Source organism: Ahaetulla prasina, chromosome 3, assembly GCF_028640845.1.
Source record: "Ahaetulla prasina isolate Xishuangbanna chromosome 3, ASM2864084v1, whole genome shotgun sequence".
In the NCBI taxonomy this organism is placed as follows: Eukaryota; Metazoa; Chordata; class Lepidosauria; order Squamata; family Colubridae; genus Ahaetulla; species Ahaetulla prasina.
Genome location: NC_080541.1, coordinates 134,378,120 through 134,394,466, shown reverse-complemented (window position 1 = coordinate 134,394,466; position 16,347 = coordinate 134,378,120). Strand labels below are relative to the sequence as shown.

General features: G+C 37.9%; 1 protein-coding gene across 1 annotated transcript in view; it reads left to right on the top strand.

The window, feature by feature from the left end:
• KCNT2 (potassium sodium-activated channel subfamily T member 2) overlaps window positions 1-16,347 on the top strand; it is a 163,762-nt gene that overhangs the window by 31,063 nt on the left and 116,352 nt on the right. The window contains exons 6-8 of the mRNA XM_058176642.1: window positions 2,665-2,739; window positions 5,573-5,656; window positions 7,297-7,391. Of these exons, the coding sequence (XP_058032625.1) occupies window positions 2,665-2,739; window positions 5,573-5,656; window positions 7,297-7,391 (254 nt within the window). The remainder of the gene's footprint in view (window positions 1-2,664; window positions 2,740-5,572; window positions 5,657-7,296; window positions 7,392-16,347) is intronic.

The window sequence follows — 16,347 nt, the reverse complement described above, 5'->3', positions numbered from 1 at the left end:
GTCCATCCAGGAGAACGCCCAAGTTGCGTACCCTCTCTGTTGGGGCCAGTGACTCGCCCCCAACAGACAGCTGCGGTTGCAGCTGACTGTACCGGGGTGCCGGCATCCACAGCCACTCCGTCTTGGATGGATTGAGTCTGAGTCTGTTTCTCCCCATCCAGACCCGACGGCCTCCAGGCAACGAGACAGCAGTTCAACAGCTTCGCTTGGGGTGGCCCGGGTGAAAAGTACAGCTGAGTATCATCAGCGTACAGCTGATAACTCACCCCGAAGCCACTGATGACCTCACACAACGGCTTCATGTAGATGTTGAACAGGAGAGGCGAGAGAATCGACCCCTGAGGCACCCCACAAGTAAGGCGCCCGCGTCGATCTCTGCCCCCTGTCAACACCGTCTGCGTCCGGTCAGAGAGATAGGAGGAGAACCACCGATAAACGGTGCCTCCCACTCCCAATCTCCAACCGGCGCAGCAGGATACCATGGTCGATGGTATCAAAAGCCGATGAAAGATCCAACAGGACCAGGGCAGAGGAACAACCCCTATCCCTGGCCCTCCAGAGGTCATCCACCAACGCGACCAAAGCTGTCTCCGTGCTGTACCCGGACCGAAGCCGGACTGGAACGGGTCTAGATAGACAGCTTCATCCAGGTACTGGGAAGCTGCCATGCCACCACACTCTCTACAACCTTCGCCACAAAGCGAAGGTTGAGACTGGACGGTAGTTACCCAAAATAGCTGGATCCAGGGAAGGCTTCTTGAGGGGGGTCTCACCACCTCCTCTTTCAAGGCAGCGGGGAAAATCCCTTCCAACAAAGAAGCATTTATAATTCCCCGGAGCCAGCCTCGTGTCACCTCCTGAGTGGCCAGCACCAGCCAGGAGGGACACGGGTCCAGTAAACATATAGTGGCATGTAACCTCCCCAGCAGCCTGTCCACGTCCTCGGGAGCCACAGAATCAAACTCATCCCAAACAACATCAACAAGACGTGTCTCAGTCATCCCATCCGGATCATCGCAATCTTGGTCCAAACTATCCCAAAGCTGAGCGATTTTATCGTATAGATAACCACTAAACTCCTCAGCACGTCCCTTCAAGGGGTCATCCCGTCCCCTAGAAGGGAACGGGTCACCTGAAACAGGGCAGCCGGGCGGTTATCTGCCGACGCAATGAGGGTGGAAACATAGGAACGTTTCGCAATCCTCATTGCCACTAGGTAGGCTTTCGAAAAAGACCTAACTAGTGTCCGATCAGCCTCGGAACGGCTGGACCTCCAGGTACTCTCTAGGCGTCTTCTCCGGCGTTTCATCTCTCTCAGCTCCTCAGAGAACCAAGGAGCCAATTGAGATCTACGCCGGGTCAGAGGCCGCAAAGGCACGACACGGTCCAAAGCCCCAGCCGCAGCCTGTTCCCAGGCCGCAACTAGTTCTTCAGTCGTGCCGTGGGCAAGATCATCAGGAAACGGCCCAAGCTCCGTCAGGAACCTCTCGGGGTCCATCAGGCGCCTGGGACGGAACCAACGCATTGGTTCCGTCTCCCTGCGGTGGTGAGCGGCGGTCTGAAAGTCTAGGCGGAGGAGAAAATGATCTGTCCATGACACCGGTGTCGTCACTAAATCCCCTAATACCAGATCATTAAACCACTGTCCAGAGATATAAATCAAGTCCAGTGTGGACCCCCCCGTGTGTGTAGGTCCATCAGTTACTTGGATCAGGTCCAAGGCCGTCATGGAAGCCTGGAACTCCTGAACCACCGTCGATGACAAGCCAGAAAGAAAGAAAGAAAGAAAGAAAGAAAGAAAGAAAGAAAGATAGATAGATAGATTTTAGTTGATGGTAGCACTTTTCCAAGCAAATTTCTGCCAGATACTGTGACATACTTTTTGAGATGTAGCAAATTAATATCAGGAAACAGAATGCAGAAACTGTATAATTCTGTTGCACGCGCTTAATAGAAATTAAAATATATTGTTGCTGTATTGATCACATTTGACTTGTAAATGTAATTGAATATTTATTACTCTGAGTGAAATCTCTGATATGTTTTTTTGTAGTAAGATTTCTGTATATTCTTTTAAATATTAGGACGCAGAATTACCGTATGTCTAATAATGGCAATGATAAAAAATGGGAATTTTAGAAAAAGGTTGAATTATCTATGCTTCTTAAATTCAAATTAAATAAGTATTCTTCAGATTTATTTGTTTTGCTAATACTGTACAACTAACTGAAGTAGTGCTTTGGTATACATTCCTTGGCCATTTTTGAGAGCAACATCAACATCTATATATTGGTTATTGGTCATGTATTCATACATACATGAAATATATACTTTAAATATACATACACATACATACATGAAAACTCATGCCACAGACATTAGAAAATAAGAGCTTTCTAGAGAATATTAAGCTAAGCTGGACAGAAGAGAGCTGGTTGGTTTACATCTAGTCATAACATAACATTACTCCAGATCCTTCTTCATAGCAAGGATTTGCTATGTAGAGCTCTATTTTACTTAATAAGAAATTTGAATGTTTCTCAGTGAACTATATAAATCCTGTATGCTGCTATGTATCATCAATGATGAATTATGGTATTACTATGGAAAAAAATCACTACTGGCTGTTAGAGTTGCATTTTATTTTACCTTGATTTTTAAAAGGGAAACATATGGGAACAAGTTGTACGCATTCCTTTTCTGCTGGAAATCATCAATGCTATTCCTTTCATCATTACGGTAAGTGTCTGTCTATGATTTTTATGGGAGAGGGAAGGAAACAGCCACTAGCAGATTTGAAAATTATATTAATGAAATGAAAAACCTTTGAAGCAAGGTTTTCTGTGAATCTATAGAAAAATTATGAGGTCCATTCAATTTTAATGCTCAGCACAAATTCCTTGATTTGATTTTTTTTCTTTTAATATGGACAGATTTATTTATTTATTTATTTATTTAATCATATTTATATACCGCCCTATCTCCCGAGGGACTCAGGGCGGTTTACAGGCACTAAAAACAGATAAATACAATATAAATACAATATAAAAACAATTAAAAAACTTATTCTAAAGCCCATTAATTAAAAAGTATAAAAACAAAACCCAATTTAAAACCCATAAATTTAAAATCTAACTCAGTCCTGCACAATTAAATAAGTATGTTTTAAGCCCGCGGAAGGTCCAAGGTCCAAAGCTGACGAAGTCCGGGGTAGATCGTTCCAGAGGGTGGGAGCCCCCACAGAGAAGGCCCTTCCTGGGCGCCGCCAGACGACATTGCCTCGCTGACGGCACCCTGAGGAGACCCTCTCTGTGAGAGCGCACGGTCGGTGAGAGGTATTCGGTAGCAGTAGGCGGTCCCAGAATAACCCGCCCAATGCCATGGAGCGCTTTAAAGGTGGTCACCAAAACCTTGAAGCGCACCCGAAGGCCACAGGTAGCCAGTGCAGTCTGCGCAGGATGGGTGTTATCACGGGAGCCACGAGGGGCTCCATCTATCACCCGCGCAGCCGCATTCTGGACTAACTGCAGCCTCCGGATGCCCTTCAAGGGGAGCCCCATGTAGAGAGCATTGCAGTAATCCAGGCGGGACATCATGAGTGCGTGAGTGACCGTGCATAGGGCATCCCGGTCCAGAAAGGGGCGCAACTGGCGTACCAGGCGAACCTGGTAGAACGCTCTCCTGGAGACGGCCGTCAAATGCTCTTCTAGAGACAGCCGTTCATCCAGGAGGACGCCTAAGTTGCGGACCCTCTCCATCGGGGCCAATGACTCGCCACCGATGGTCAGCCACGGATTTAGCTGACTGTACCGGGACGCCGGCATCCACCGCCACTCTGTCTTGATGAATTATGGTATTACTATGGAAAAAAATCACTACTGGCTGTTAGAGTTGCATTTTATTTTACCTTGATTTTTAAAAGGGAAACATATGGGAACAAGTTGTACGCATTCCTTTTCTGCTGGAAATCATCAATGCTATTCCTTTCATCATTACGGTAAGTGTCTGTCTATGATTTTTATGGGAGAGGGAAGGAAACAGCCACTAGCAGATTCGAAAATTATATTAATGAAATGAAAAACCTTTGAAGCAAGGTTTTCTGTGAATCTATAGAAAAATTATGAAGTCCATTCAATTTTAATGCTCAGCAGAAATTCCTTGATTTGATTTTTTTTCTTTTAATATGGACAGATGACTTGTGATCTCTAGTTCTCAGGAAGCCTCATTCACTTTTCCCTTAGTATTTTTATTTATTAGTTACATAGTAGAGATTGAAACAACTCTTTGTGTAAGAATTTGAGAAGGGAGGCAGATCCATTGGAGATACAAGTAATGATTCTGATTACAAGTAATGGCAACAGAAAATACATTTTTCATCATTTTTGTTTCACTAATCCCATTGCCATGCAGATTGTGCCTTTCAAGTCATCTCATAATCGAACATATATGATACTTGAAGAATGACAAGATTACTTGTGTTACATGTTACTTGCAGATGATTCTGTTTGATGGATATCAGAATTCAAAATAAAGTATGCCCTTGTAAAATAAGATATCTGCTATTCATTTAATGCAGTGGTAGTCAACCTGGTCCCTACCGCCCACTAGTGAGCGTTCCAGCTTTCATGGTGGGTGGTAGAGGTTTTGTCCGATACTGAAGCACTTTCCTTTTTCTTAATTTAATTGACTTTTTAAAAAAATTCATAGCATTATTTAAAAACATTTTCATTAGGTTTTCATAAAATTCCCCGTGACAATTTAAATTTCTGAAAATATACTATTTGTATTGCCCGCACATAAGTTTAGTTCATATTACGTAAGTGAAACTAAATGGCGCTATAATGCGACCGCAAACAAAAGAGCCTCGTCCCAGAATAGCTCGCGCATCTCCCCCTACACCACCCAGTTATAACAGACAAGCAGATCTGGTAGCCGGCACCCAATCCATGATGCATGAGAGGCACGTGCATATGATGATACACGGCGCATTACTGTGGAACTGGTGGGCGGTTAGAAAATTTTACTACTAACAGTGATACAAAAGTGGATGGTAGGTATAAAAAAGTTGACTACCCCTGATTTAATGCAACAACTACCATCAAAAGTGCCTTATGGAATCTTTTTTACTCATCAGCTTTTCCCTCTACACTCATACATACACCAGTCTATAACTTCTTGATCCTAACTCAAGCAAGCAAACTATAGTACATTTAAACTTAGGGAGGCACAAATTGTAGTCATTAACCCATGGTTAATTCAGTTCTCTCTATTTTGGTTTAGATGTAAACTTCACTTCAGAAGTAAGTTTCTGGAGATTATATTGGGACAATAATTTTAATCAAAAGTAAGAATTGGGATTGAAAGAGAATGGATCAAATATCAAAATTGTCCCTTCTCAGGTGAATTGTCTTCTGTTATAGTTTTGCTAGCTCTACTGTTGTCAAGTCAAAAAACACAGATATATGGAATTTAACTATTTTAGATATATTTCCATTTTTTTCTGTATTTAGATGCAATTACAGTGAATGAAAGTTTGGAGGGTGTATGTAATATGTTGTGTTTTTTTCTTTAGATTTTCTGTCCTGCATTAAGGAATTTATTTATCCCAGTGTTTTTAAATTGTTGGCTTGCTAAACATGCTTTGGAGAATATGATTGTAAGTATGACAAAGTAAATAAGATTTGTTTGAAGGGGAAAAATTATATTTTCTATTTATGAGTCAATGCAAAAAATGTCTGTTCATGTAAACCATGGTCTTTAGATTCAAGCCATGGTAAATTAATGGGAATAAATTCGTTTAACTTCAGTTATGTTAGCTTATTTGCTTTTTGAACATTGATGTTGTATTGCTGGCATTTTCCATCACCTGTTTTATCTTCCTGTGAAATATTTATTGTAGGAATTCAAATGTGTTACCAATTTTCATAATAAAACTACTGATCCAGCATTAATTCCTTTGATTCCTTTTTTTTTTAGCTTCCACCTGAGGATCTTTTCATGTCCCAGCTTAATAAATATTAATTATACTTGGCTATTGTACTATGCACCTAGGAAGAATGCGGGGAGGAGAGAAATAAATATAGGGAAATGGCCAAAGAACTATATTTATTTATGCTTGGTATGCTTGGCTTAGATGCCTGTATTCATTTTGAAAAGATCCTTTCAAAAGTTCTTATTAAAAGGCATAATGGTACTTTGTTTTTTATATGATGCAAATTTTAGTACTGTTGGAATCTAGGCAAATATGATTATAAGCATTAGCTTCAGTTCAAAAATTTTCATTTAAATTCAGATTTTATTGAACAGTCCCATTAATTTTTTAATTTTGATTTCCATCTGCTAAAAAGAAATAACAGTAATTATTACATGCTTTACAGATTTTTGACAATCTGGTCACAGATAAACTTATTGTTAGCCATACAGTGACTACATACTACAGGTAGTTCTTGACTTATGACCACAGTTAGAACCAGAATATCCATTGCTAAGCAAGGGGTTTGGTAAGTGAATCACAGCTTTTTTGCCACAGTTGTTAAGTGAATTACTATAGTTGTGTGGTCATTAAGTGAATCCAGATTCCTGTTGAGTTTGCTTGTCAGAAATCATCTGGGAAGGTCACAAATGGTGTTAATTTGACCCAAGAATCTGCAACTGCATAAAAACATGCCGGTTGCAAGGCACCCAAATTTTGATCACAGAAATCCTGGGGATGCTGTGATAGTCTTGAGTGTGAGGACTGGTTGTAAGTAACTTTTCAGTGACATTGAAGCTTTGAATGTTTGCCAAAAAAAAAAAAAAAAAAGGTTGTAAGTCAAAGAGTACCTGTAGCAGGCTTATTGTAATTCATTCTATAAATTCTATAAATTTTCTATAAATTTTGCCAGAAGATACAAAACATGCAGAATTCTGTGTTCTTTCTCCTGTCATGAAAATATTGTAAAATTGGAGCGAAATTACCCACTGTTTTTCATTCTGAATCTAAAGTCTTCTTATTTACTTCTTAAGCCATAAGTGCCTCAAGTTACAATGTAATTTTAAGGAATTATGGTTTCATGTAAGGTTGGTTGATGTTTATTGACCCATTTTCTGAAATTCTGTATGAAAGCGCATACAGTGATTTAGTGGTAATGTTAGCTTTGATGGCACCTCATTTCAGAAAGCCCAACTAACTGTTTCATTATTTAGCTGTACTGCCTTTTTCATTTTAAATAATTGCATATTTCTTTGACTGCTGCCTTACATTTTATTTAATGAGCTGGTTCCTTAATTTTGTTGTTGGTTGGACTTTTCAAATAGAATGATCTTCATAGAGCCATCCAGCGCACACAGTCTGCAATGTTTAATCAAGTTCTGATTTTAATATCTACATTGCTGTGTCTTATCTTTACATGGTAAGTTCCATGTAGTTTATTATTACTGTTTTATTTCAAGACAAAGTTCTAACCTTGTCTTGTTTAGGAAAATAAATAAATATGGTTATTAAATCTGTTTCCAGTATTTTTATTTATTTATTTATTTATTTATTTATTTATTTATGCTTGGTATGCTTGGCTTAGATGCCTGAATTCATTTTGAAAAGATCCTTTCAAAAGTTCTTATTAAAAGGCATAATGGCACTTTGTTTTTTATATGATGCAAATTTTAGTACTGTTGGAATCTAGGCAAATGTGATTATAAGCATTAGCTTCAGTTCAAAAATTTTCATTTAAATTCAGATTTTATTGAACAGTCCCATTAATTTTTTAATTTTGATTTCCATCTGCTAAAAAGAAATCACAGTAATTATTACATGCTTTACAGGTTTTTTGACAATCTGTTCACAGATAAACTTATTGTTAGCCATACAGTGACTACATACTACAGGTAATTCTTGACATGACCACAGTTAGAACCAGAATATCTATTGCTAAGCAAGGGGTTTGGTAAATAAATCACAGCTTTTTTGCCAAAGTTATTAAGTGAATTACTGTAGTTGTGTGGTCATTAAGTGAATTACTATAGTTGTGTGGTCATTAAGTGAATTACTATAGTTGTGTGGTCATTAAGTGAATTACTGTAGTTGTGTGGTCATTAAGTGAATCCAGATTCCTGTTGAGTTTGCTTGTCAGAAACCATCTGAGAAGGTCACAAATGGTGTTAATTTGACCCAAGAATCTGCAACTGCATAAAAACATGCCAGTTGCAAGGCACCCGGATTTTGATCACAGAAATCCTGGGGATGCTGTGATAGTCGTAAGTGTGAGGACTGGTTGTAAATAACTTTTCAGTAACATTGAAGCTTTGAATGTTTGCAAAAAAAAAAAAAGGTTGTAAGTCAAAGAGTACCTGTAGCAGGCTTATTGTAATTCATTCTATAAATTCTATAAATTTTCTATAAATTCTATAAATTCTATAAATTTTCTATAAATTCTATAAATTTTGCCAGAAGATACAAAACATGCAGAATTCTGTGTTCTTTCTCCTGTCATGAAAATATTGTAAAATTGGAAGTGTCTTGGCGACGTTTTGACGAAGTCTCATTCGTCATCTTCAGGCTTCAGCTTCGTGCTTTGTCAGCCTGAAGATGACGAATGAGACTTCGTCGAAACGTCGCCAAGACACTTCCAATTTTACACGGGACAAAACCCCAACAACCAAAGACCTACATACAAACACCCGTGAAAACCTCAGAAAACATATATGTTTATACCTCCTTATATTTACTCATATATGTGTTTATATACTATATAATCTTTTTTGTATGATACCTACATATATTGTTGTGACAAAATAAATAAATAAATAAATATGGTTATTAAATCTGTTTCCCCCCCCCAGTATTTTTATACTTATTTCTTGTTATGATTTAATGAATCCTAAAATCAAATATGAGCTCTAAAATGAACTTCTTAATTACTTTCCCTTCAAACCTTTATAAAACACTGAAGTCACACCATTTTGCATTTCTAATATTTGCTACTTTGATCTTTATAGAATGCCTAATTGCTAATGACTGATAACAGTATTACAAATTATGCCTTCTCTTCTTCCTAAGTCTTTTCCCTTTCTTAAGTTATGGGAAACCAAAATATCTGACAGCAATCTATCACAGATAAGGAGGCTAGTGCTGCTTGCCAGGGAACATTATGTTCAGATTCAAGCCTGTGTTTGTAAGTGACAGGAAAAGATGAAGAAAAAAGGCAAGTTGACCTACACCAATTATTGCTGCCTTCTGCATCTGCAGACACCAGCTTATTATGTGCCATTTTATTCTGGTCTTGTTCTGGCCCTTGTAGAGTGGGGAAAAAATAGACTAAATACTGACAAAAATACCAATGACACAGTTGTTAGCTAAGAAATAAAACAATTATCTATCATGGTAATTGAAATCACATTCAGGCTGGTTTAAAACAGTCTGTTGATTTCTCTTTTGTTTATGTTGCTGTTCCTTTGAATCTTTTAATTACTGCATTTATATTTTTAAAGGATTACTAGTAAATATTAATATATCAGATAATTGCTTACATATACTGATTGTTATACTCTGCCAGGCAACTGTATACAGATTTTTGTAAGAGCTTGTACTACTCTTAACTGTACTGCTTCAGGCCTTAATATATGGGTAGCACTGGATTCTTGCTTCGTGTCATGAACATGTGCCAAAGCCACAAAGGAGAGGCAGAGATCTCAAAAGACCAGTTGCCCTGCGGTTGGATAGCACTGTAAAGTGGCAGATGCTTGACAGTATCCTAGTTTATAGTCTGATCACAATCTAATCATCTTCATAAAAACAGAGGGAGACGTTCTGTGTCAAGACCGAGTCTTCTCACCTTCCAAGTACTTTATATTCACTCCTTTTCCATCCAACTATTAATGAGGACAGAGAAAGCTTTCACACTCTGATACTTTTTTGATCTGAGCTTGTTTGTTTGAAAATCTGTTGCAAAAATCAGCTTAATCAAAGTGAGTTTCACTTTGTGGAAAGTGAAAGTGGAAGTACATTGTTGTGGACAGGAATGTTTAATAATGTCAATTTTCCACGTGTAATGATGGAGAGGACCCACTCTCTCCTCCTCTCATCTGATACTTTATTACTTCATTATATAGCAATGACAAAAATACACAGTCAGCTTGGTAAAACAGGCTATTTTGAATGAGGTGCCAACTATTTTCCCCTCAAGCTAATTGCAGTTGCAAATTACTTAACTAACAAATTGATATTTCTTCACTATTTTATTTTATCCCCATTCTATGAGTTTCTAAATAGGGTCAGACTAGCACATAGTAAGCTGGACCACAGACCCAATTTGGCACCCAATAAGGCACCAGCCTAGAAACTAGGAGACTATGAATTCTAGTTCTTCCTTAAGCGTGAAAACATGACAGTTAGTCTGTCTCAGCCCACATCAGGCTCAGATAACAGTCCAGTTGGTCAATTCCTGTGATAACCAATGGATTTACATTTGATCACCCCCTAAAAATAGACCCTGCACTTGTATAGGAAGCCATTAGGGGAAAAGAAAATAGTAAGCTGGGCCCAGTAAGGGGTGTGCATAAGTGCACAAAAGTGCCTATCGTTCCTGTCCTATTGTTTTCTTTCATTATATTTGTTTATATATAATGTTGCGACAAAAAATAAATAAATAAAGAATAAAGAATGAAGAATTGGGTAGAGCCAAAAAAAAAAAAGACACAAGACTGAGTGTGGTTTAGAGGTAAGGGTATTCATTTAAGTTCAAGCCCAATTTTAGTGATGGGAACTCACTGGATTTACCTCAGTCAGTTTTGAATTGTTCTAAATTGTGAATAAAATAAAAAGGATGCCTGCGTAAGCTATTCAACATTTCTCAATTAAGAGCAGGAATTTAATCTGACTAATAAAGCTTAACAAAAGCTAATTTTGATTTCATGTAAATAAAGTTTATTTTAGTTTAACAAGACAGTATGGGCCATGCAGGCATATAAAATATAAATCATGTTACTTTTCTGTCATGTTATAAACTATAGTTTTATAAAATACAGGGCCGGGGTCTTTGATGGACAGGTCTGTTTTAGCCACTTGTAGGTCACCAATTAACATAGTTTGATTTATTTGCCCCCTTCTGCTGCTTTGTTCCACATCTGAGATACAGTTTAAAATTTTATGAGATGGAATATTGGAGCTGATTGATCATTTCTCAATTATGATTCAAATTATATGGCACTCTGGGTATTCTGTGATAGCATATATCATTTCAGGAATTCTGACTTGTATCTTTTCACTCCCATATGCCATATGTACTGAAAGAAAGACAAGTTTTATAGGGCAGAACTGATGGTTTCTTCTTTATCCATTACACTAATACCTTTATTTTCAAATTTTTCTTTGCTTTCAAACATGTATGTTCTCCAATATGTTTAAGAAAGATTAATATAATGATTTTTTAAAGACCTGGGCTTTCAAAGGATTACCTGTTTTGTAACAGGAATGGGATTTTATTTTACTGACAGAAAATTAATCTCACTGCCTATCAAAGTTTTTGATTTCTATAACTATATGAGCACTCTCGCTTAACAATTTGCTTTGTGTCTACTTTGTGTATTTATTACAGGTTTTGAATAAAGTAGTCCTCTTTTTGGATGTCATTAAATATGCATTGGGGATTAACATCTATTTGAAGTCTCTTCCTTCTGGCATAAATTACTGAAATAATTCATTTATAACCATGGCTTATTTTTGATAATTTCACAGAGGAGTTGCACCATTTACATAATATACAATTCTTTATAGAATTCTTCATTGAATTTTTTAGATGCGGTTTCTTGAGTAGTAGACAGACTATGGTTATAGAGTGGCTTGTCCTCCAGTAATGTGAAATAGTAGTTAATTGATACCCATGGCAGTCTCTATCCAGTTACTTTTAGGAGATTGCTGCTGGCTTTCTTATCTATCCAGGCTTGTGAAGCAACATTTTTATGAACTTCTGGTCATTTGAGAGAAATAATTTTCCAAAATTTGTGCCTGGACTAGTGTTTGCTAAGTTGGGCATATACAGTAGGTTCTGTTTCATTCATCAAGCATATTGAGCCTTACTTCCCAAAGATTAAACTACTTTGCACATCTACCGAAGTATCAAGCATAAAAACCATAATATACAGCAGTAAAGTTATTCATTTTTTCTCCCCTAAACATCAGGCTAGAAAGTAGGAGACTATCTTAAATATGAAGTCAGCTGGGTAACCTTGGGCCAGTCTCTCTCAGCCCTAGGAAGAAAGCAAAGGAAACTACTTTCAAAAAACTTTGCTAACAAAACTTCAGGGACTAATCCAAGCAATCAGCAGGTATCAAAAACTGATTCAAACACAAACACAAACACATGCACACACACACACACACTCACTCTTACTCTCACTCTGAAGTAAGAAAATGCTATAGGCCGGGGTCTCCAACCTTGGTCCCTTTAAGACTTGTGGACTTCAACTCCCAGAGTTCCTTAGCCAGCTTTGCTTCAACTCTGGGAGTTGAAGTCCACAAGTCTTAAAGGGACCAAGGTTGGAGACCCCTGCTATAGGCAATGCTAGGATTCAGCATATCTTTAAATATTGGGTTAGGAGGAATTAATATATGTAATATGTTATTTATTGGCAAAACACATGGATTTAGCAAGCAATAGTTAATATTTATGTACCATACAACATAATTCAACAGGTAAATCTTGTGACATTTTCTAAGTATTTCTGTGTAACAAATGCAAGTGCTTAGTTTAAGGGTAAATAATCTGTCTTGCAAGTTTAAAGTCCTAAATAGAGCTGATAAAGTCTTTGGTAGATGGACCTTAATGGCTCACATTATAACAGCTTTTATATTCCTGTTTATCTTAGAAACAAATTCAGTAAATGAAAGCCCAGCATTTTGGATAGACTATAAAATTCAGTATAGAAATTTACATTTTATGCTTTGCAGACCACAGTTGCAAAAGCAGTTTGCAGTGAGCCATAGTATGTCCTTCCCACGAATGATGACCTGTCACTTTCCAAAGTGTGGGAACAGTTTATGTTAGCCTGTAAAGAAAGTGTTGCCATGAATGCTGCATTGTGACTTTTTTATTTCCATATAATTGCATGTTAAAGAAGAGCCAAGCCTGACAAATCAATCATAAATTTACACATTGCTCATTAAGTCTTTGCTAAGGGCTGCATTCTGACTTCAATTATGTAGTGAAGACTTTACATAAGACAGAATTATGATTTTGTGTGTCATCCTCTTGGTATTTACCTGTGCATTTATAAGTTTATAGGAATTCCATGGGTTGCTGATAGAGTTGATAGAATTTACTTCTTCTCCATGTGAATGGAAGAGGAGATAATTTGTAAATTCCAAGGCAAGAGATTTAAGGTAGGGAAGGGTCACTTCTATGTCATAAATTTGCCTTATGGAAAAACAAAATTTCCAGGACAGGCCTTATCAATGAAGAAATTGGACATAGTATTGGACTAAATTTCTTTGCCAATTAAATTAGCAGAAAGCAGATTAGTGTTAATACCCTTTGGGTGTGATTCTGAAAATAGGACTAGACATATATATGCATAACCTCTTTTTTATTGTTTATAACTACATCCTGAGAATGATCTATTAAACTTTTATTTTGTGAAGGAATTTTTTGATGTAGACATTTTCAAAATATTACTGAAGATGACTAGTTCAACATTTTTGTGATATCAATTAGGTAATTAATATCCTCCCCATAAAACCAACATTTTGTTAAAAGAATAAAAGGCAATTTAAAAAAAACCCTGATAAACCTTCCTGATTAAATAAAAGGGCCCAAAATATGCACAGCCAGTCCCAGGATTCTGTAATCGAATTCCATGCTCATTGCAATAAATGTATGTATTCTGAATAATTGATCTTGCTTTCTAGATTATGACCTGCCAGTATGGTATGACGTAGTTGCACAGTTTCGTTGTTTCAATCCAGCTGTATAGATTGCGCCTATACTTGCAGAAGGAAAGCTGCTTATATCTAAAAGTAGCACATCATCAATAACTTATCTTAAAGATAATAGCAAATACTATTATTTTGTATTCTTGCTCTTAGTGCTTACTACTACTGACAGAACCGCAGAACAACACTGACATGTATTATGCTTTCAAGAATCACTGGCTACACAATCATATAAAATGCAATATTATAATAGTTTTCACTCTAAATTACAGACAAAATCCAATTTATGTGTTTGATTTTTCAAGTGAAGCAGCAGGATAGGCAGGCTGAAATCTGTCCTTTGGAGCATACAAGTGAAAAGAAGTAAGATAATGCATGTAGGAAGATACCAGCTCCCTCTTTTAGGTAAATGTACATTGAAATAAAAATAGTACCAGAATAGAACAACATTGTCTTCCAACTCCATTTTATAGTATCAGAATACCTAAATTTAGATGTTTATAGCAGTGCTTTGTTTTGTTGTGCCTGGTTTGCAAATTATTAAATCCATCAGTTGATTGATTATGTGCCATCAAATCATTAGGTTATGGACTTTTAGCAATTCATAAATAATAGCAATAGCACTTAGACGTATGTATTGCTCCATAGTGCTTTAAAACACTCTCTGAGCAGTTTACAGTCTCAGCATATTGCCCCCAAAAAGCTGGGTCCTCATTTTACCGACCTTGGAAGGATGGAAAACTGAGACAATCTTGAGCCTGTTAGAATTGAACTCCTGGCTGAGGCAGGAGTTAGTCTGCAATACAGCATTTTAACCACTGCCATCATGCAGTGATGATCTGCCCTTAACCTGGTCTTTCAAGTCTTCCAATAGTATACCCATCACCACTGTAACTGAGTCTATCCATCTTGCCACTGGTGATTTTTTTTCTAAACACTTATCAGTGTTTTAATATTCTCATATTGGTTTCGTAAGCCATAAGGTAAAGGTAAAGGTTCCCCTCGCACATACGTGCTAGTCGTTGCCGACTCTAGGGGGCGGTGCTCATTTCCGTTTCAAAGCCGAAGAGCCAGTGCTGTCCGAAGACGTCTCCGTGGTCATGTGGCCGGCATGACTCAACGCCAAAGGCGCATGGAACGCTGTTACCTTCCCACCAAAGGTGGTCCCTATTTTTTCTACTTGCATTTTTACGTGCTTTCGAAACTGCTAGGTTGGCAGAAGCTGGGACAAGTAACGGGAGCTCACCCCATTACACGGCAGCACTAGGGATTCAAACCGCTGAGCTGCCAACCTTTCGATCGACAAGCTTGACGTCCTAACCCCTGAGCCATAGGTAATTAATAATGAGCCATGGGTAATTTCGTAAGCCATAGGTCTTCCTAAATATTTCAGATTAGGAATACAATTATTTGATAATGTTTTGGCAATTCATACAAATTCCCCACGTCATGGAATTCAAGGCAACAAAGCTGTTTTATTTTTAAAAATTACTAGAGGCTTGTTTCTTCTGTCTTCAATATTTCTTCATACTACATATGTCATGACATGCAGTCATAGGAAAGCAGCATATACTGCTGCAAAGCATCATAAAACTGCCACATTGGTTGCTTTTAAGATACTTTCCATGTTTATCTCATTAAAAAAAATCCTTGTGAACAGATGTAATTAGTTACCTTGCCAAAGGCAAAGAGAAACAAAAAGTGGCGGTAGGTGGTCTATAAAAATTTAGAATCAGATGAATATACAAATGGGACAACTATAGTTTACTCAAATATTAATACATTTAGTTATGTCACATGAAATGTTTATTGAGTGTTTTTTTTTAATTATTGTTTTTACATGCACTGTAGTTGTTCTTATTTATTTATTTATTTATTTATTGTTTGAATTTATATACCGCCCTATCTCCCAAAGGACTCAGGGCGGTTCACAGGCATATAAAAACATCAATATACAAATTAAAACAATCATTAAAAAACTTATTCTACTGCCCAATTAATTAAAAGTAAAAAATATAGATATTAAAATCAATTTAAAAACCCCTCTAAATTTAAAATCTAAAAAACTAAGCCAGTCCTGCACAGATGAATAAATGAGTCTTGAGCTCGCGACGGAAGGTTCGAAGGTCCGGAAGTTGACGGAGTCCTGGGGGGAGTTCGTTCCAGAGGGCGGGAGCCCCCACAGAGAAGGCCCTTCCCCTGGGCGCCGCCAGACGACACTGCCTAGCTGACGGCACCCTGAGGAGTCCCTCTCTGTGAGAGCGCACGGGTCGGTGAGAGGTATCTGGTCGCAGTAGGCGGTCCCGTAAATAACCCGGCCCTATGCCATGGAGCGCTTTAAAGGTGGTCACCAAAACCTTGAAGCGCACCCGGAAAGCCACAGGTAGCCAGTGCAGACCGCGCAGGATAGGTGTTATACGGGAGCCACGAGGGGCTCCATCTAT